This window comes from Arachis hypogaea, chromosome 14 (assembly GCF_003086295.3).
Source record: "Arachis hypogaea cultivar Tifrunner chromosome 14, arahy.Tifrunner.gnm2.J5K5, whole genome shotgun sequence".
NCBI lineage: Eukaryota > Viridiplantae > Streptophyta > Magnoliopsida > Fabales > Fabaceae > Arachis > Arachis hypogaea.
This window is the reverse complement of record NC_092049.1, coordinates 132,475,824-132,496,947: the sequence shown is the minus strand read 5'-3', so window position 1 is coordinate 132,496,947 and position 21,124 is coordinate 132,475,824. Positions and strand designations below refer to the sequence as shown.

At 36.9% G+C, this 21,124-nt stretch overlaps 3 protein-coding genes and 1 pseudogene across 3 annotated transcripts; 3 read left to right on the top strand and 1 right to left on the bottom strand.

Annotated features, from left to right (window-relative positions):
• Positions 1–244: 244 nt before the first annotated feature.
• Positions 245–5,756, bottom strand: LOC112743233 (arogenate dehydrogenase 1, chloroplastic-like; annotated as a pseudogene).
• Positions 558–1,430, top strand: LOC112744219 (arogenate dehydrogenase 2, chloroplastic-like). The gene has a single exon (XM_025793776.3). The coding sequence runs from the start codon at positions 558–560 to the stop codon at positions 1,428–1,430; it is 873 nt and encodes a 290-aa protein (XP_025649561.1).
• An 8,466-nt stretch (positions 5,757–14,222) lies between the features above and the next one.
• LOC112744218 (uncharacterized) lies at positions 14,223–16,997 on the top strand. The gene is made up of 3 exons (XM_025793773.2): positions 14,223–14,380; positions 15,382–15,511; positions 15,605–16,997. Exons 1-3 carry the CDS (start codon positions 14,267–14,269, stop codon positions 15,622–15,624), a joined length of 264 nt encoding a protein of 87 aa, XP_025649558.2. The 5' UTR covers positions 14,223–14,266; the 3' UTR covers positions 15,625–16,997.
• On the top strand, positions 15,738–16,997 carry LOC140172862 (probable UDP-arabinopyranose mutase 5). The gene has a single exon (XM_072215056.1). It carries the CDS (start codon positions 15,738–15,740, stop codon positions 16,776–16,778), a length of 1,041 nt encoding a protein of 346 aa, XP_072071157.1. The 3' UTR covers positions 16,779–16,997.
• Positions 16,998–21,124: the final 4,127 nt, after the last annotated feature.

Here is a 21,124-nt window from a genome sequence, read left to right as displayed (position 1 = left end):
CATTTTGTGTTTGGTAAATCAAAAAGATAATGTGCTTGTGCTTGCAGCTTTTAAAAGATTGAGTTACTTTTGAAAGCACCTAAGATAGAGCTTTTCAAAGTTGGCTTGTACTTTTCAAAATTTAAAACTCTAATATAACCTCATATGTTAACTAATTTTCAAATTTAATGCTTACATTTATGTCTATTATAGTATTTTTAAATTTTAAAAGCTATTTTACCAAACACAATTGATGTTGCTTATGTTTATTAAAAGCTATTTTTTATTTGATTTACCAAACATAAATGCTACAACTTTTAAAAAGCCATCTTTTAAAAGTTAACTTTTATAAGCTACTTTTAAAAAGTAAAAGCTTTACTAAACTATGTCTGAACTTGTCACTCCCACGGCCACGCAGATTCCTCTTCTTTTTCTCTGAGTTCAAAACCAATAGGAAGTTAAAGTCGATGAGGTAAGTTCCGATAGAGCTGCGCTCCAGCTATTCCTACAATTTTTTCTTATAGGTTCCTCTTTGAACTCTCCACCGCTAACCACTCATAAAGGCCACGGAAACCATTATGCTCTCCATTGCAACTCTCAACCCTTCAACCCCATTCAACCACTCCCCAGATTACATTGTCTGCCGTATTCTCAACCGTTACTCTCTCCTCCCATCCACATTCTCACTACTATCCAAATCCAATCCCTATTCCTCTTCCTCCACCTACAAACCCCTATGCGTGCGCGCCATCGATGCCGCTCATCTCTTCGACTACGAGTCAAATCTCGCCAAGGAGTTCACTGTCTCCCATCACCTTAAGATCGCAATTGTCAGCTTCGGCAACTTCGGCCAGTTCCTTGCTGCCACATTAGTCCGCCAGAGCCACACCATCCTCGCCCACTCCCGCTCCGACCACTCCGCCAAAGCCAGAAAGCTTGGCGTATTATTCTTCCAAAACCCCAACGACCTATGCGAGGAGCATCCTGAAGTGATCCTCCTCTGCTCCTCCATAATCTCAACGGAGCGCGTGCTCCTCATGCTCCCTCTCCAGCGCCTCAAGCGCAACACTCCCTTCGTTGACGTCCTCTCCGTCAAAGAATTCCCCAAGAAGCTCCTCCTTGAGCTCCTCCCCTCCGATTTTGACATCCTCTACACTCACCCGATGTTCGGACCTAAGTCTGCAAGTGACGGATGGACCGGCCTCCCATTCGTCTTTGAGAAGGATCGAATCCTCGACGAAGAGCACCGTGTTTCTCGCTATGAGAAGTTTCTCAATGCGTTTGTTAGAGAAGGTTGCGGGATGGTGGAGATGAGTTGCGAGGATCACGACCGTTACGCTGCCAGTTCGCAGTTAATTACTCATACCGTTGGAAGGATTCTTGAAGGATTGATGCTAGAGTCGACGCTACGAAAGGAAATCTACTATGCGGTCTACAATGCTAACCAATGAGATGGAAATCTTTGGCATAAATTCATTTGGTGTCTATAGTTTTTGAAAGAGGTTATGACGCATCACTGTCCTCAGATTTCTCAGGCAGTATAGACCTCTTTGGCAAAGCAAGGATCTGTTCTTCATTTTCAAATAGCTGCTTTTGGTGGATATTATGCAATCGGCTGAAAAGCTGCTTCTTCAATGATTCAAAAGCCAAATGGAATCTTTCTAGTTGCTCCATGGCATTTAAATTATTTAGGAATAAACCATAGTACAGATCAAAACTATCCCCCACGGTATTTTCCACCAAACTCAATAAAGTTTCGTAACCCTTTGTGTTGATTGGTGTTTTTTCTAACCCTAGTTTTTCTAAAAGTCTTCTTGTTGTGTGTGCAACAAATTGGGATCCAGCTGCATGCCAATTATGTGCAGCACAAGACATTTCAACTATTCAGCATCCTTCACTAGCAAAAATGTCGAGAAACCGATAAAATCGCAATATTGTTGATTCTTCGTTCCCAATTCTAACTTTGTCATAAACAAGAGGAAGATTTTTTCACCCATTCTTTTCACTCTCCGGCCCAAACTTGGGATGTGTGCAGAAAACATCAAAATCAAGAGGCAAGTGATGAAGGAAGAGGTTTCTAAGAAACTCTTTGACGGATAATACATCAACAAACAATGTACTTCTCTTCAACCTTTGGAAAGGTAATGATTTAAGAACTTTACGGTCGAAAGGATGGAAGTGCAGAATAAAATCACTTATGGATGTTGCTCACAAAGATCATCTGCATCGCTGAAATGCGAAACCCCCAAGTCTCAAGCCACATCAGAGTAGTCTGATCTAGAATACGCCAAAACTTCATGACCTTGACTAACTATAGTTTTTGCAAAGAAGATAGGAAAGTTTTCAAAACCAACTATTGCAATCTTGAGCTTTGTGTTCTCATCAAACTGGTTAGAATTGTTTGAAGCGGAACTACTTAGCTGAGCAACATCATTGGATCTGCATTATTTGCATCATTACTCATTAATCATTATCATGTAATAACCCTTTTTCCATTATAAGAACAACATCTTCCGAATTCAAAATGATTAAGTTGCTTGCTCTCAATCTCAACAAACACGAACACTCTCTAAAACATCAATAGCAAATATTCACACAATGTAGCAAAAACCTCTGAGATTTTTTCAAGTTTCAAATATCAAATACCTGGAATACAGCAATGCAGATCCATTACGAGCCCGCCGGAGCAGTGCATGGCTGTTACTTCCATCCAGCTGCTACAACCTTTCACCGTTCTCCATCAACTAATTCCTCACCACTTGATGTAACCGTGCAATGAGCTGCTTCCTGAGATCCTCAAACGCCAAATCAAGCTTCTCCAAAGAATTCTTATTAAACATGAACAAACCATAGTACAAATCAAAGCTATTCCTAGCAGTGTTCTCCACCAATCCCAACAAACTCTCGTATCCTTTCGAATTAATGGGCGTCGACTCCAGCTTCAATCATTCAAGAATCCATCCAATGGTATGAGTAATTAACTACGAACCAGTGGCGTAACGGTTGTGATCCTCACAACTCATCTCCACCATCCTACAACCTTCTCTGACAACCGCATTGAGAAACTTCTCAAAGCGAGAAACACGGTGTTCCTCGTCGAGGATTCAAACCTTCTCAAAGGCGAATGGGAGGTTGGTGCATCCGTTACTTGCAAACTTAGGTCCGAACATCGGGTGAGTGCAGAAGACATCGAAATCGGAGGGGAGGAGCTTCTTGGAGAATTCTTTTACGGAGAGGACGTCAACGAAGAGAGTGCTGCGCTTGAGTCGCTGGAGAGGGAGCGTGAGGAGCACACGCTCCGTTGAGATTATGGAGGAGCAGAAGAGAATCACTTCGGAATGCTCCTCGCATAGGTCGTCGGGGTTTTGGAAGAACAATACACCAAGCTTTCTGGCTATGGTGGAGTGGTCGGAGCGGGAGTGGGTGAGGACGGTGTGGCCCTGGCGGACTAATATGGCGAAAAGGAACTAGCCGAAGTTGCCGAAGCCGACAATTGCGATCTTAAGGTGTTGGGAGACAGTGAACTCCTTGGCGAGCTTTGACTCGTAGCCGAAGAGCTGAGCGGCGTCGATGCTGACCACGCAAAGGGGTCTGTAGGTGGAGGAAGAGGAATAGGGATTGGATTTGGATAGTAGTGAGAATGTAGATGGGGTGGAGAGAGTGACAGTTGAGAATACGGTGGAGAGTGTAATCTGGGGAGTGGTTGAATGGGGTTGAAGGGTTGAGGGTTGCAATAGAGAGCGTGATAGTTTCTGTGGCGGTTTTGAGTGGTTAACGATGGAGAGTTCAAAGAGGAACCTATAAGAAAAAATTGTAGGAATAGTCGGAGCGTAGCTCTATTGGAACTTACCTCATCGACTTTAACTTCCTATCGGTTTTGGACTCAAAGAAAGTGAAGAGGATTCTGTGTGGTCATGGGAGTGACAAGTTCAAATATACGAGTGGGCTATTTAGAACACAAATTTTTCTATCGGCTTCGGACTTAGAGAAAGTGAAGAGGACTTTGAAACCGTGGCCGTGGGAGTGACAAGTACAATATGAGTGAGCTATTTGTAAAACAAATTTTCTATTCTTTTCTTTTCTCTAAAGTTTAATTGGATGTAAGAATATTTTTTATAATAGTTTAATTATATTTAATTTTTTAATGATTATTTATTTTAAATTTTAAATTATTTATATATTAATATAAAAAATAATTATTTTTATTATTTAATTAAATATATAAAATTATTTTATATTAACAGTGTATAAAAATTATTTTTTTAAAAAAACTAGGTATATTAAATTCTTTTTATAATTATTTTACAGTATAATAAATAATAGAATAATATTAATTAATCTCAATATATGTTTTATCTTTGTTCACCTAATTTACAATTTTATATATATTAAAAAATTTTGGTAAGATTATTTTCTGATATCAATATATATTAATTGTTATACATATAATTAAAAAACGTTTTGGGTAATTCAGGTAATATTTTTGGTTTTAGTAGAATCATGTAATTTTCTCTTTCATTTGGTTTAATATCGCATTTTATCTGAAATTTAAAGTCCAAATTTAGTCGTAATACAAATTATCAATAGTTTATATTAAAAAAAATAGTAAAAGAATAGAAATGAGGACAGATTGAATATTTTTACATAAATAAATTAAATCTATTATTTATCAATGTATATATTTTTAAATATTTATACTTTAGTATATTATTTTTTAGAATTTAATTTTAATATACTGTAACATAATTTTATACGTATATCTAATTATATAAGACTATATAAATTTTTTTTTATCTTAATTAATGATCATTTGAAACAAAGAATATAATTAAACAACAAAACTACGCGTACGTTTTTTAAACTAAGTCTTCAACTAAATCGCCACGTTGGATATGCTTCTTCTTCCTCCTTTTCTCTTTCCTTTGTTATCTTTGTTTGTTGCGTCACTTCTTTTTTAAATGTTGTTGTTACTGCCGATGTCGTCGTTGTCGTTGTCTTTGTCACCGCCACCACTACTACTACCACCACCACCACTATCTTCTTCTTCATTTTTTCCTTCTCTTCATCTTCCATATTCTTTTTTTTATGTTATATCAAATAAATTTTTATATTATATGTTGTATCTATAAATTTATATACTGTGTAAAATTTGTACAGTGTATAAAAATTTACGTGTTTCATAACAACATTTATATTATGTGTTGAAAAATTACAGAGATAAAGAATCACGCAATAGAGGCATGCATTTTCTTTTGCTGGATTCGTACTAACTTAACTACTAAAAACACTTGTATATACAACATTATTTATAATTAAATAATAAAAAATATTAAAAAATTTTCAAAATTTTTTTGTCTTTTGCCATCATTTAGTTATAAACTCAATTTTTAAATTTAATTTTTTTAATCCAGTAATTTAATCACATATTTTATCTCATGCTTTTAAACATTAATGACATTGCCCTCTAATATTCCTCTATAATAATATTACATTGTCAACATATATTATCATTTTTTACCAGTATTTAATTAGTAATAATTTGTGTTCTTGCAAGGATACTCCTTCCGAGCTATACGTCGGCTCCTCGTTGATCGTGGTGTGCTTAATGACTGTAGCCGAATCGGGGATATCCTCGTGAACTCGGACCCGAGCGTGGTACCTGCAAAAAGGACTCCGACACTCAAGTCAGTAAAGAATTATAAAAGGAGAAAGTGTTCGGAATACAAGTCGTTTGTATAGTAGTGCGTTGTTGCTGAATGAATCCTATGGTCACCCATTAGTCTTATTTATAATGTGTTTCGGGTTGATTTGTTCATCGGTAAGTGCCGAGATTTTTGTGACCGATGTAAACACGTGCGGGCGAGATCTTTGGAAAATATTTGGATACGTTGGGAGACCTTATCGTTTTGGTTTGGTATAGGCTGACCAAGGTATAACTCGGCTTTATCCTATGTTTGAGGGTTACGTTACATAGCCCCCAAGCTTGACTTGCGATTTTCATGTTTTAGCAAGTTGAGCTTTAGAATGTGGTTATACCTCGATTTTTGTTAATAACCCCAGCCCCCAAGCTCAACGTGTGATAGTTCTTTCAAGCTTGGGCATTTTATTTATCTTCCACATAAATCCATGTAATAAATTTTCTTGGGAAACCGTTATCTTTTCACTTGGGTTTGGGCCTTGGAAATCGCCTTGGTATGTGAACAGTTACGCTTTTTGAGTTACCCACTTAGTGAGTGGGTTATTGTGCTCCTTTATTACAGTTTTTCCCTTGGAAAACTGCACGAAGTTTTTATCCCGGTGGTCTTTGCTTAAGTGAGCGAAACATGACTGCGAAAGGTTAGTCTTCCTGTTTTTCTTTTTTGTCGTTTCGTCTCCACAATGGTTAGAGAGAGAGAGGAAAAGAGGGAGAAAAGGAAAAGAAAAAGGTAGTAGAGGTGAAAAGTGAGAATCCCTACCAGTGGGTACACGTAGACATTAAGACCCGCGTTTCTTTTTATTGTGATGAGGAGTCTCTTCGTGAAGTTAGGTCTTTGAAGTTGTCAAAAGAGGGATCTGGCATAGGTGTCAAATTAGTGCCTTGCAATAGTGATGAGAAGGTTTGTGAAAGGAGGGGTGACTGGAGTTATTTCTACATGTATACTCCGTGTTTTTCCGAGCTTTTTCTGAGATTTTCTTTTACTGATTTCGAGTGTAATGTTTTGACCCAACTCAACTGTGCTCCATCCCAGTTACATCCCAATTCTTGGGTATTTTTTAAGGCTTTTCAATGTTTGATGAACTTTCTGAGTTTTTCGTCTTCATTGAATGTTTTCTTTTCACTGTTTCAATCAAAAGGGGTTCGAAAAGGGTTGTGGGTTTTTCTGAGTAGCTATCTGGGCCGCTCTATTTTTCTTCTTTACAAATCATCTTTTAAAAAATTCAAAGCCATGTTTGTGAAGGTTCGTTCTTGTGAGACTGAATATCCGTTTTACTTGGATGACAAACTTGTTGAAATATTTTCATTGTATTGGTGTCCGAAGCCAATGCAGATTTTGGATTCTGTTGAGAGGAGTGAGGAAGAGAATATATTTCTGAATTTTTTAATTGAGTGTTTTGCGGAGGGTGAATGTTTGTCTATTCCAAAATTGCTTAAGTATGATGAAGGAAATGATAGGGAAGGGTTGGAAGCATATATAGGTATTAAGTACTTGTTTATTTGCCTTTGTTTAGTGTGAATGATTTTTTATTTGAAATTTGCATGTTGCAGGTGGAAGGGTTCCGAATTTGAGTACTTTCCACCTTCAATCGTTTTTGAAAAAGAAAGGTGATAAGGCTGGTAGCGTATCAGGTATGGCAAGGGAATGGGGTGGGGACGTGGCGTATTCTTCTGCCCAGCTCCCTCTTTCTCCAAAAAGGAGAAAACTTGACTCTGAGAAGTCGCTCGAAGTTCTTTCTGAAGGGGATTTTACTGGCAAGTCTGTTTTTGAGAGACAAAGAAAGCTTCACGGTTACATTGATGAGGCTAATCCTCATTCCGTCTAGAGTGACCAGTACCTTATCTCCGAGCTTTCTGACCGTGTTTCCCAATATCCTGGGGATATGGGTTTGACCCGGCATACTGTATTGAGGCAATGGGAAAGTTTGTCCAGGTAATCTTTTTACGAACAGTACCTGTTTTTATTGTATTTGAACTTGAGATGTGCTGATGCTGCTTTTTGTTTTGTCTTTTAGGTTGTTGCTTCCCGTTTGTTATGTGTCGAGCATACTACTGAGTTGCTGGCTTCGGAGCAACAAATCGCTGTAGATAAGGTGGTTAGGCTAGAGCAGTCTTTGAGGGAGAGGGACGAAGTGATCATTGATTTGACCGGAAAGGTAAAGAGTGGAGAAGAAGAAGTTTCAAGGTTGCAGGACCAGATTCGTCTCTTGTAGGCTGAAATTAAAGAGAATGATAAGAATAAAGGAGAAATCACCTCTCGGATCCACGAGCTAGAGGAGGAAGTGCTCGAAATATTTTTCGTAGGGTTTGACCGTGCTGTCAGTCAGGTTCAATTGTTTTCTCTTAATTTTGCTGTGGAGAAGCTTGATGTGACCAAAGTGGTGATTAATGGTGAACTTGCAGAAATTGAGGCCGATGAGGAGCATGCTGAGAATGCTCCTCCCCCTTCCTAGGATATTTTTCTTGTTTGTAATTATTTTGAAACTGTTTTGCTTTTTCCGAAATTATTCAGAGTACTTAGAATGTTGTTTTATCTGACCTTCAGTGTCGGTTTGAACTTTGATCAATGTTTTGCTTCCAGTTTTTGATGTGCTGGTTAGTTTAATGATATTTGATATATCTGTTTAGATAGTTGGATGTGTTAAAATCCTCACTTTTTGTTTGAGCGACTTTTGGAATCGTTTGTTTCATTTGATCCAGCCTGTGAAGTTGGTTTCGATGTTGGTGATATAGAGTGATTCCAAACGTTGCCTTGTTGGTTCGATGCTATTTATTTGGCAAGAATAAAGTATGAATAATTTGCGTAAAGATTGGTATATTCATTTGTATATAGTTTTGAATTCCTTTTAAGGGAGCGTGAAGTGATCGGCCTCGTTAAAACCTGTCCGAGTAAAACCCTCCTTAGGGATAAAACCTCATGATCAGGAAAAAGAGTACATGGCCAGTTCACATATACAATAGAGATTCAACTGTAATACATTTTTAAAGACGAAATGTTCCAAGTGTTGGGAAGAGTTGTTCCTTCTAGTGTTTCGAGAGAATATGCTCCTTTTTCGATGACTTTAGAGACGCAGAAAGGGCCCTCCCAATTAGCACCTAGTTTCCCATCCTGGTGGTTTCCGAACTTCTTCCATTTGCCTTAGTACCAAGTCTCCCTCTTTGAAGGCTCTTGGTCGTACTTTCTTGTCATATTGCTTTTGCATTGCTGTCTGCATGGCTTTTTGTCTTAGTTCGGCTAGGCTTCGTTCTTCAGTTATTAGGTCAAGTTCGGCCAATCTGGCTTCCGGGTTATGTTGTTCGTTGAAGTACTCAGTTCGAGTCGACTCTTGGCTGATCTTAACAGGTATCATACAGTCTGCCCCATAGACCAGCCGGAACGGGTTTTCGTTTGTTGTGGTCTGAGGTGTTGTGTTATAACTCCATAGCACCTCTGGTATAAGCTCGGCCTAGCATCCTTTAGCATCTGTTAATTTCTTTTTTAAGGCCTGCAAAATAACCTTGTTATCGCCTCCGCGAGCCCGTTGGTTTGTGGGTGTTCGACGGAGGAAAAATGATGTTTGATATGTAGGTCGGTTAAATATGAAGCAATTTTCTTATATGTGAATTGTCTGCCATTATCGGATATGATTTCTTTGAGTAAACCGAATCTACATATAATTGATTTCCAAATGAAATTTTGTACCTTTTCTGCTGTGATTTTCGCAAGAGGTTGTGCTTCGATCCATTTTGTGAAATAATCAATAGCTACCAAAAGGAATTTTACCTGCCCTGTTGAAAATGGAAATGGTCCCAGTATGTCCATCCCTCATTTGTGAAATGGCCAGCTGACGTCTGAAGTGTGTAATAGCTCGGCCGGGTTGTGTATTAGAGGCACACATTTTTTACATGCATCGCATCTTTGTACTTTGCCTTTGCAGTCGTTTCTCAGTGTCGGCCAATAGTATCCTGCTCGGTGTATTTTTGTGGCCAGACTCCTGCTTCCTGTATGATGTCCGCAGACCCCGCCGTGTACCTCGTCCAAGGCAGCTTCGGCTTTCGCTTGGCTTAGGCATTTCAGTTGAGGTCTGGAAATACCTCGCCTGTATAGGTCTGCTCCGATTATAGTATAGTGGTTTGCCTTGTATCTGAATGACCTCGGTTTTTTGTCTTGTGGTATCTCCCCAAATTTTAGATAGCGAATGAATGGGCTTTGCCAATCTTCCTCCTGTGACATGCTTAGAATAGGTTTGATATCTAAACTTAGTGTTGTTAATGTAATGTGATTCAATGTTTCTGTTTGATCGGTTATCCTATGTGTGGCTAATTTGGATAAGATGTCGGCTCTGCAGTTTTGTTCTCTAGGTATATGCAGTATTTCAAAACTTTGAAAAAATTCCATTAGGGTTTTGACTGAGTTCAAATATTTTTCTAGGAGTGGATCTCGTACCTGAAATTGACTGTTTACCTATTGTACCACGAGAAGGGAGTCACAGTGTACTTTTAAGCTGGAGATCCCTACTTCTTTGGCTAACCTTAGGCCTGCTAGTAGAGCTTCATACTCGGCCTGGTTGTTGGTTGTTTCAAAAAGAAATTTGATTGACTGTTCGGCTTGGACTCCATTATCGTCCTTCAGGAGAATTCCTGCTCCACATCCATTTTCGTTTGATGCTCCGTCCACGTATAATTCCCATGTTTTGATGTGATCCTCTTTATCTGTGAATTCCGAAATGAAGTCGGCCAATGCTTGTGCTTTAGGTGATCCTCGCGATTGATATGATATGTCAAATTCAGAGAGCTCGATTGCCCATTTCGTTAATCGTCCCGCTAGGTCCGGCTTCGATAATATTTGTTGTAAAGGATGACCTATCCGAAATATAATTGGGTGTGTTTGAAAGTAGTGCCTCAACTGCCGAGCAGTGATTACTAGACCGAATGCCAATTTTTCTATCATCAGGTATCTTGTCTCGATGTTTTGTAAAACTTTGCTTACAAAGTACACCGGGTGTTGTTCTTTCCCTGCTTCTGTTACAAGCATAGAACTGATAGTGTTAGTGGAAATTGAAAGGAATACGAAGAGTGGTTTACCTTGTTCCAGTTTCTTGAGTATGGGTGGTGACCCCAAGATATGTTTGAATTCGGAGAAGGCTTTTTCACAATCTTCTGTCCAAACGAACTTATCCGACTTCTTCATGGTTTTGAAGAAATGATAGGATCTGGTTGCTGCGGCTGGTAAGAACCTGGATAGGGCAGCTAAGCAACCTGTGAGTCGTTGTACTTCCTTGATCGTTTTTTGTGACTGCATGTTTAGGACTGCTTGACATTTGTCAGGGTTCGCTTATATACCTCGGTTTGTGAGCAAAAATCCGAGAAATTTGCCTTTCTGTACGCCAAATGCGCACTTCTTTGGGTTTAGTCTCATATTGTAAGCTCGGAATTGCTGAAAAATCTCCTGAAGATCGGCTTCGTGTTATTTTTCTGAACTAGACTTGACGACCATATCATCAACATGTATCTCAATATTTTGTCCGATTTGATTTTTAAAAATTTTGTTCATCAGTCTCTGATAAGTTGCTCCTGCATTTTTTAGTCCGAAAGGCATTACCTTATAGCAGAAATTACCTTGGTCGGTAACAAACACTGTCTTATCCTCGTCATCTGGGTGCATTTGTATCTGGTGGTATCCAGAGTATGCATCCATAAAACTCAGCACTTGGTATCCAGAGGTGTCGTCTACTAGTCTGTCAATGTTCGGTAGCGGGTAGGAATCCTTCGGGCAAGCCTTCTTTAGATCTGTGAAATCGACACACATCCACCATTTTTCCGAGCTTTTTCTGACCATAACGACGTTTTCTAGCCATGAGAAAAATCGGATTTCTCGGATAAAACCTGCATCAAGTAATTTCTATGATTCTGCCGCTGCTGCATTTCTTCTTTCTGTGCCCAGTTACGTTTCTTTTGCCTTATAATTCGGGCATTAGGGTTGACTGCTAGTTTTTTGCTTATGAAATTCGGGTCGATCCCTGGCATGTCAGCAGGGGTCCAGGCAAACAGGTCGGCATTGGCCTTCAATATGCCTTCCAAGTTTTATCTTGTTCCTGCAGAGAAAGCCGAACTGATGTTAGTATATTGATTTATTTCACCCAATTGTACCTTTTCTAGGTCGTCCGTTGGGGAGGGGTGACTGTTGTTGTCCCTAAGGTCCATTCCGGCCAAGGTGGGAATGCTTTCCGAGTTGTAAACGGAATGGATTCTCGGAATGGTTTCCTTCGTGATTTTCTTCAAACTCGCGTTGTAGCATTGTCTGGCTTCCTTATAGTCGGCATGCACCGTCGCCACTGTGTTATCCTGCAGAGGAAACTTGACACATAGATGAATGGTAGAGACAATAGCTCCAAAAGAGTTAAGGGACCGACGCCCTAAGATAATATTGTAAGGACTAACACAATCGACTACCAGGAACTGGATGTCTAGTGTTTTGGAATCTGGGGGCTCTCCCAATGTTGTTCTTAACCATACATAACCTGATATAGGGACTCTTTCACCTGAGAACCCTGCCAATTCTCCTCCCGATGGTTGCAATGCCTTGTCGCATAGCTGCATCTTTTTGAATGTGGAGTAGAATAAGACATTAGCATTGCTCCCTGGATCGAGCAGGACCTTTTTTACGGTTAGTTCTTCCATGTGAACCGAGATCACTACTAGGTCGTCTGAATTTGGCGTCTGTGACTTAAAGTCGTCAGTATTGAAACTGATATGGGCGGCTGAGGTTGGAACTCTTCTAATGTTTTCGGTTTTGCCACAGCTATAGCTTCTTGGAATTTTTCAGGTCGGAGACTGCTCTTGATAGCATGCAGCTGTACTTCTGGATTAAGGTCGGGAATTTCCATCGCTGCCGTTGTGAAGCGTGTCATGTAATCCTTTAGGCTTTCATGCTGCCCTTGTTTAATTGTGCTGAGGTAGTCTGAGTCCCTCATATAGATTTTGGATGCTGCAAAATGATTGATGAACATTTTGGCGAACTCATCAAAGCTGGTTATGGATCCTGCAGGCAAATTAGAAAACCATAATAAAGCAGCTCCATCTAAAAAAGTTGAAAAAGATCGGCACAGGATGGGATCGGAGTCACTATTGAGGAACATCGTAGACTTGAATTTCGTGACATAAACTTTAGGATCTCCGATCCCCTTATATGGTGTTAGGGTCATAGGGAGTATAAAATTCTTAGGTATTTTGAAATTCATTATCTCCTCGAAAAACGGGTTGGTTCGTCGTCTTCCAGTTTTGGGGGGTGTTTCCCCTGTCTTTGCGTTGTACTCTGACTAATGCTCTTCGTGTTGATCAGTGTTTGTTTTTTTGTTGTCAACTTTCCGTTCTCCGTTATTTTGTATTGCTACTAACAGTTCGGCCATCCACTGATTTTCTGCTAGGAGGGCGGCGTTAGCGGCCATGAGATCGGTATTGGTTCGGGGGGTTGCTGGGTCTCCGAGTGATCAGTCATGCTTCCTTTTCTGCAAAGAAAAAGGGGTACAAAGCAGATATGGATAGGTTATAAAAATTAAAATATCGGGATGGGGGTGAAGTTAAACTTTCCGGCCCCACGGTGGGCGTCAAATGTTCTTGCAAGGATACTCCTTTCGAGCTATACGTCGGCTCCTCCTTGATCGTGGTGTGCTCAATGACTCTAGCCGAATCGGGGATATCCTCGTGAACTCGGACCCGAGCATAGTACCTGCAAAAAGGACTCCGACGATCAAGTCAGTAAAGAATTATAAAAGGAGAAAGTGTTCGGGATACAAATCGTTTGTATAGTAGTGCGTTGTTGTTGTTGAATAAATCCTATGGTCGCCCATTAGTCTTATTTATGTGTTTCAGGTTTATTTGTTCGTTAGTAAGTGTCGAGATTTTCGTGACCGATGTAAACACGTGCGGGCGAGATCTTTGAAAAAGATTTGGATACGTTAGGAAATCTTATCGTTTCGGTTTTGTATAGGCTAACCGAAATATAACTCGGCTTTATTCAATGTTTGAGGGTTACATTACAATTCGTATTCATATTTATAAATGTTTTGCACATAAATATATAATTTATATCTATATTTACTAAAATTTTATACACATAAATTAATAAAATTTATATTAATAAATTAATATAATTTATATTTATATTTTTTAAAATTTACACATATAAATTAATAAAAGAACAATTTAATATTTATATTAATTAAATAATAATAAAAAATACTTAAAATTATTGGTCCAAAAAATTTCTCTCTCTCTTAAATAATTAAAATATCAATTACTTTGTTTAAGAGTTATTAAGAAAAGCGGGCAGAACGAGGGGTTGACTGTTGTGAATGTTATAATGTCTGAAATGAGTTATCCATCCACAAAAGAGAGCAAAGGCAAAAGGCCAATCCAAGGGCGGAAACTTCAGAGATTCAAGGATCTGGTTCCTCTTCCTCTCCAGCACAACCATTTTTATTCTTAGTATTTACTATTATTGTTTAATTTAATTATTATTTCAAAATTAATTAATTAATTAAAATTTTCATTTATTCGTTTGAAGAGAAAGAGAGAAAGAAAGGAAGAAAGAAAAAGGAGAGAGTTGAATGAATGAGAACACCGCCAACACTGCTCTCTCTCACAATTGACTCAGCGGTCATTAATCTCTCCGACTTCTCCGATCTCTCTGTCATCCCTGATCACATCCTCCTCGATCTCTTCCTCGTGAGTTTTCCTCCACTATTTCTACTCTCTTTCTTCTCCAATTTCAAACTTCGTACCCTAGCTATTCAATTCATTCATTCATTCATAGGTAACAACAACAACACCCCATTCTTATTTTGATCGTTTTTTTAGTGTGTTGTGTTTTGATCTGCCCTAAAAATCTGAACTTGCTCATGATTTTTGCTGCCGCTGCAAGGTCCTTCTTGTTAGGGTTTTCTTTTTCGTGAGTTTCTCATGATGCTAGTTAATTTGGTTTATATGCAGCTGCAAGTTTACGTCAAATGTTTGGCAAAGTTTGTTTATCATTATTAGTACCTAAAACTCTGAATTGAGTTGATTTTTAATATATGGGTCATTGGAGGGTTAATATCTTGTATATGCACATGAATTTTATCGTAAATTACACATCTCTGAGGTTAGGTGATATTACATACCTCGCACTTTACAGTGACTACTTCTTTAGTGGGGAGGTTAGTGTCAGTGTGTCACATTTTGCCATATTCAGGTGAATATTATATAATAATTTGAATGTGAGTTTCAACAGAGTTTATGTATACCCTTACAAAGGGAGGGCATCTTGTGTATATCACTTAATCTCAAGGGAAGTCAATGTGATTTAACCTATGATTTATGATAGGGTGCAATTAATTCATCCATGTAACCGAACCCAACTAGTGGAATAAGGTGTAGCAGTTAGTAGTCCCAGGGTCAGATTTGCTTTACATTCTGATTTATTCTTTTTCGACCCCGTTACATTCTGAATTCAGATTTCCTTGTTGGTTGTTGCCTTGACCTTGGATATTTATTGCAATAAAGAAGCAAGTCTTCTTTGTGATTTTTCCATCAATGGAGTCTGCCAATCATGATTCGTAATTTAGAGTCAGGCTATTGTAAATTTGGTTCTGATTATTTCGTTCTCTTTATAGAATATAAATCTTTTATTGTTTGCTGAAGTTTCATTTTGTTAGCATTTTGATTGCATTAGATATTTTTGTGGGCAGAGAATTTTGAGAGCTGGTAAACTGACTGAGAAAGTTCTGAGATTGTTTATAGCAACCGGTAAGGATGAAGTCCTCTCACTTGTTCAGGCACTGAATATACAACATATTCTGACCCCTGTGCTTCCTACCAGTGAGTTTTTCTAAGAATTTATCTTACACATTTTGTGACTAATCCTGGGGTGGCAAGTGTTTCTTTTCTGACCCTCTTAAATACTTTTTACAGGGTGCTCTGAGAAATTTTAAGAAAGCATTAAACCATTGTCTGCACTTGACTGCACTTCAAATTTGATTCATCGGGCGTGGCAGCAAACAACACTTGAGTTTTGTGAGAGAATTTGTATTCTGCACCTCAGAAGATGGCTCAAGTAACTATCAACGAAAATGAAGTGGATATTGTGATTGGCGCATTGCACTCTGATCTTAAATCTTTCTTGAATGAGTGGAAGCCAATATTCTCCCGTTTCCACCTGATAATAGTGAAAGATCCTGACCTCAAGGAGGAACTCCAAATTCCTGCGGGCTTCAGTGCGGATGTCTATACAAAATCTGATATTGAGCGTGTGGTGGGTTCTTCCGCCGTTCTCTTCTCCGGATATTCATGTAGATACTTTGGTTTTCTGGTTTCACGGAAGAAGTATGTTGTCTGTGTCGATGATGATTGTGTCCCAGCAAAAGACACTGCAGGAAATATGGTAGATCCCGTGGCTCAGCATGTTGTGAACCTTAAGACACCCGCAACTCCTTTTTTCTTTAATACACTGTATGATCCATTCTGTAAGGGTGCAGATTTTGTTCGTGGGTACCCATTTAGCCTGCGAACTGGGGTTGATTGTGCTTTGTCGTGTGGACTATGGCTGAATCTAGCAGACCTTGATGCACCAACACAAGCCCTTAAGCCAAAAGAGAGGAACACGCGATATGTGGATGCTGTTCTGACTGTCCCGGTGAGATCCATGTTGCCGGTGAGTGGTATCAACATTGCCTTCAACCGTGAAGCAATTGGCCCGGCATTAGTCCCGGCTTTGAAATTGGCCGGTGAAGGAAAGTTTAGGTGGGAAACTGTGGAAGATATATGGAGCGGAATGTGTGTGAAAGTAATATGCGATCACCTATCCCTTGGTGTGAAAAGCGGATTGCCCTATGTCTGGAGAACAGAAAGAGGCAATGCCATAGAGAGCTTAAAGAAAGAGTGGGAAGGAGTGAAACTGATGGAGGAAGTAGTTCCTTTCTTTCAGTCAGTAAGGTTCTCACAATCAGCAACTACAGCCGAGGCTTGTGTGCTCGAGATGGCCAAGACAGTGAAGGAGAAACTGGGGAAGGTTGATCCTATGTTCTCTCGTGCCGCTGAAGCCATGGAAGAGTGGGTCAAGCTCTGGAAGTCAGTCGGATCCAGCTGAAGGATGGGGAACGTGTGATTGGCATGTTCTCTGGATTTGTAGAAAGAGTGAAGGTTATTGTTGCCTTGTTGGTTTTCTTATTTCTTTATTTTATTTCACTAATTTGTATCTGTTTTATTCTCACTATGTAGTTACCTAAACTTGTTTACCTGACAGTTACTCTTAGATTGAAAGGCTGAATAAAATGATTGTACTTGTGGGCTGTGGCAATTGAATAAATGTTTGTCTTGCATAATCACATAAAATGCAAGTAATTGTTACCCCCCAAAAAAGGGGGGCAATAGGAATTCAAATCAGAGTTGAAGGATTTCATCAGTGGTTTTCTGCAAAATTACTTTTCTTTTTTTAAAAAAAACCAATTATCATTACAATAATCCTGATAAAACACCGATTAATCTTGCTTAATCAACACAGCCACTGTCCTCCACTTTTCTATTGTGCCGACCATGCTGGAGCAATATCCTTCTCCCCACCTTACTCATCAACACGCCATTGTCCCTGTCCGAGCATGCCTTCCGACGCTGATGGAGGAGCCAACTCCCATCCTGTCACACTCACCTTATCGATCCGGCCGTGCTCGCCTTCCAGATCCAGTCATGCTCGAGTTCCAGTTCCGGATGTGGTGCTCGCCTTCCAGTTCCAATAGTGTTCGCCTTCCAGTTCCAATAGTGTTCGCATTCTAGTTCTGGGTGTAGTTTCTAGTTGTTGTGCTGTAGTTTTTGGCATTGGGAAGAGAAGACAAAGTTAAGACAGTGGCCCATTACTTGCCGAAGATGTCACTTACCATGGAAGGGAGACCACCGGGCAACCCAATCTGAGTGGCAGGAACGAAAATGGGCTTGTGAGACCATGAGGACTTGTTGGGTCCTCCTCGGTTGGGAAGAGGAAGGGGTTGTGGTGGAGTAAGAAGGGTTAGAGGAATAGGGTTTTTTTTTTTTATCGTTGACAGATTTGGGGAGATTAGATCCGATGTCTAGATCGAAACCAAAATCGTAGTTGTTGAGTGAAAGAAGCGATTATTTGTTTAGGATGAAATTCATGTCTACGTAGACCAATAAGCCTTATTGGCTTGAAGCCTATTAAAAGGCTTGACTAAATTTTTTAGTCCTTGAAATTCATGTCTATAGATTTAATTTGGTTTCTCAATTTGCAACACGTTTTAATTTAGTCCTTAAAATTTTAATTGTCTCTATTTAATCTACAAATTTTACAAACATAACTCACATTAGTCCTGAGATAATTTCTGGTACAAAAACGTTAATTAAGTACTAACATGAACAATCAAATGTAACGCTAAAACTTGTAAAACAATGCCGTTTTAGTTTTGGTGCTCAAATAATCCAAAAATAATGTCGGGTCACTTGTTTTGAGAGGAAAAGCTTTAATAAATACCACTTACGATGTTTTTTTGGGTTATTTGAGTGCCAAAACAAAAACGACGTCATTTTACAAAGTCCAACATGGTATCCAATTGTCTATGCTAGTGTTCTGTTAACGACTTAACGTTTCTACGTCGAAAATTATCCCAGGAACTAACATGAGTCATATTTGCAAAGTTTGGGAACTAAAAAGAAGCAATTAAAACTTCAAAAACTAAATTGAGACTCGCGTGCAAGTTCAAGTATCAAATTGAGTATTAACTCTTCTTTGGTGCCTCATTTGTTTTTTTACCAAAGTTGCTGCACAAACAAATTAGAGTTTAATTTTAATGTACTGACAGTGTAAATTGTGTGATATAAATCGTGCAATCACACGTGTGTTTTTAGATAACCATTCATCTGATTAATGAAAATAATAATTATTTTTTATGATGTAGCATGATTGGATGCACGAATAAAGCTTTTCTACACTAATTAGTGTATAAAAATTAAATTCAACAAATTAATGGTTGGATGAAGGAATATAGATCCCAACGATTTTTATTTTATTGTATTTATTATTTTATTTTTAAAATTTGATTTAATTTTATTTGTTATTTATTTTTTAATCTCTGAAATAGATAAACAGTCAATGTCATCATATATTAGTAAACAAAAAGTATATATTAGTAATATATAACATATTAAGTAAAAATTCATTAAAAAGATTAATATTGTATATATTTTATTTACGAATATGTTTTAAATGCATATAACAAAATTATTAGAATAATTTATTTATATTATTTTATAATATATTTTTTTATGATATAAAACATAAAAATATAACTTATTATCACAATAATATTCAACAAAATAAACTAACTAAAAAGAGATAATTTTTATATTTTATCGAATCCAACTTGTAAAAATTAAAATAATTTTTTTATATAACAAGTATTTATTAGTATTTTTTAATTAAAAAAATTTTAATCATGATTATATATAATATATATTTGATTATATAATATTATAATTTTAGACTCTACTAAATTTTTAGAACTAATTCTCTTAATACTCAAATAAGTTTTAATTCTTGAGAATTTATAAAAAGTAAAAGTTTATTAAGAACCAATGCTTTCAATTCAAGATTCTTTCAAAACTAATTTGTGCGTATATTCTTAATTAAAACTTTCCCACACACATTATTATCAAATTTCACACGGTGAAATTTAGGAAGAAGAGAGAAATCATCACGAGTTAAAACCAAGACCAAGAAAGAGATTAAGAGACAAATAAATTTTGCTTGTAAAATAAATTGATAATTAAAGGACAAGCAAGGCACTTATATAGAACATTATTGGCTTTATTTTAAAGGTACAAATAAAATTTTCTAACACATATATCATCATCAACGTCAAATTATTTCAACAGAATTTATTTTAATGATTACAAGAACAATTGGTAGTGTTCTTGAAAATCCATCATCTAAAATATATAAAATAAAAAAAATTAACATTCATCTGAATTCCATGGATACCAAATATCTGTATTATCTGGTACACATCTAGAAGGTCCTTTTTTAAATATTCTATAAATACATTGTTTACACTTTTTCCAATCTCTATCTTCATTATATATTTCGAACCAATGACACGCACCTGGCCATCGGAAGCTACAAAAAAAAAGTGTGCCACCAAAAAAATTAACTCTGAATTCAAACTCATATGTATCCATATACTTCACAAGCCTCGCTCCAAGATCATCTTCTTTGGATTTGCAATGAACTATCAAGCTTTCATGCCCTTCCATGTAATTTTGGATAGTCACATGTATTTTTGGCATCAATTCGCTGCTGCATAATAATAATTGAACAAGAAGAACAAGAAGCCATAGCATGAAAATATTTCTACTAACACAAAAAGTCATTGATGTTTGAATAATTATCTATCTCTCTTACTCTCTTTCTCTTTGTTTCACTCTTGACGAATTATGATTGTTGTGTATAGGTATATATATACACCATTTTTATCGAAAGTTTAAATCCACAGAAACTAAAGAGACGAATAATTTATTTCTAATAATGTAATTTAAAATATCGTAAATTGTGAAATTAATTTGTGTTCATAGTTTGAAAACTATAATGATAAATAATTTTGACTATTTTTATTTTTAAGTTTTAGGATTAATTAGGACACGTAATAATTACTATTAATAAAAAATTTTAAATTTTTTTATTTAATAAATATAAAATAAATATATTAAAATTTAAATTTTTATATTTTTAATAAAAGAAATTTAATTTATAATTTTATTATATGTTCTTAAAACACAAAATAGATAAATTCGTTAAGTATTAATTTAAAATAGAATTATTTGACTCTAAGAGATAAAAGATGAAGAGTCAATAATTAATTGACTATTTGTTTGAATAATGTATTAATTCTTCGTTGATAAATGTGGAGACACTTGATGAGAGTTATTGTATATTTTGAATGCATTATTTCAAAATATTTTAAGAGGTTAATCTTATATTTGAATTTTAAAAAATTATTTGACTCTATTACAACAAATTTAAAAAAATTGTATATTGATAGTAGTGATTTCTCTAAAAGAGTTAGCATTTCCTTTTAGTTTGCTATTTTTTGGGATATTGCATTAACTTTTGAATTATTGATTTTGTATTTCGAAAATATATGATCAATTTTTTAATGCATTTTAAATACATAGTATAATTTTCTGTTGTTAATAATAGTCTAGTAAATATACATGTGGAATAGATCCTTTTAATTTTTTTTAATAATTGAAAGAATAAATTTCATTATTAATTTATAAGTGAAACAAAAAAAACTTGAGAAAAGAGAATAACATAATGAAGAGGTAAAGATCACACTTTACTCCTTTAATTTTTTTTAACAATTAAAAAAATTCATTTCCAATATACATAAAGTATATAATTGCACAAAACTATTCATATTATCCAAATTT

Excerpts from the sequence above, each read along its gene's own strand:
- LOC112744219 (XM_025793776.3), top strand. The coding sequence starts at position 558 with ATGCTCTCCATTGCAACTCTCAACCCTTCAACCCCATTCAACCACTCC.
- LOC112744218 (XM_025793773.2), top strand. The coding sequence starts at position 14,267 with ATGAGAACACCGCCAACACTGCTCTCTCTCACAATTGACTCAGCGGTC. Across the intron at positions 14,381-15,381 it reads TCCTCCTCGATCTCTTCCTC|AGAATTTTGAGAGCTGGTAA; the intron begins GTGAGTTTTCCT and ends TTTTGTGGGCAG. Across the intron at positions 15,512-15,604 it reads GACCCCTGTGCTTCCTACCA|GGTGCTCTGAGAAATTTTAA; the intron begins GTGAGTTTTTCT and ends TACTTTTTACAG.
- LOC140172862 (XM_072215056.1), top strand. The coding sequence starts at position 15,738 with ATGGCTCAAGTAACTATCAACGAAAATGAAGTGGATATTGTGATTGGC.